The sequence below is a fragment of the Bison bison genome, unplaced genomic scaffold (assembly GCF_000754665.1).
Source record: "Bison bison bison isolate TAMUID 2011002044 unplaced genomic scaffold, Bison_UMD1.0 scf7180017864369, whole genome shotgun sequence".
Classification (NCBI taxonomy): Eukaryota; Metazoa; Chordata; class Mammalia; order Artiodactyla; family Bovidae; genus Bison; species Bison bison.
Window position 1 is genome coordinate 4,694,019 of NW_011494941.1, and position 492 is coordinate 4,694,510.

The following is a 492-nucleotide window of genomic DNA, read 5'->3' on the forward strand; positions in this document are numbered from 1 at the left end:
CGCTCATGTCCATGGCGAGGTTCTGGGACTGCAGATCGTCCATCACTCTGCTCGGATGCCACTCGGCCTGCAACACAGAATACACTGTGTGAAGCTTCCTTCTGAGACCATTTATAGCTGCCTCCAGAGCTCTCCCCAAATCTCTTAAAAGTTTCCATGTCTCAGTTACCCGGGGAGCACACCCATTTCTCAGTGTACACATACATGTGACAGCTATTTCCTAATATATACGAACACACCCATATGATCAGCTGTGCGTGGACAGCCCCAATTTAACAGACGATTAAACTATAAACACAGATGATGTCATGACTAAATAGCCGAGTGAGGTTGAACAGAGAATTGTGAAGCTGAATACGCACTCAGCTTATGTTTAGCCTTCAAGAAACACAAAGTTTCATTCCACATCACTGTATTAGACAGTTAAGATATGTGGAGATTGGACTTGTCCAAATTCAAATAAGGAGCTAAGACTTTCTTTTCTTTAAGGAG

General features: G+C 43.5%; 1 protein-coding gene across 1 annotated transcript in view; it reads right to left on the reverse strand.

Annotated features, from left to right (window-relative positions):
* The window catches only part of RAI2 (retinoic acid induced 2), a 10,458-nt gene extending 10,395 nt beyond the window's left edge, over positions 1-63 (reverse strand). Inside the window, 1 exon segment of the mRNA XM_010855887.1 lies at positions 1-63. Within this exon segment, the coding sequence (XP_010854189.1) occupies positions 1-43 (43 nt within the window). The 5' untranslated portion in view covers positions 44-63.
* Positions 64-492: the final 429 nt, after the last annotated feature.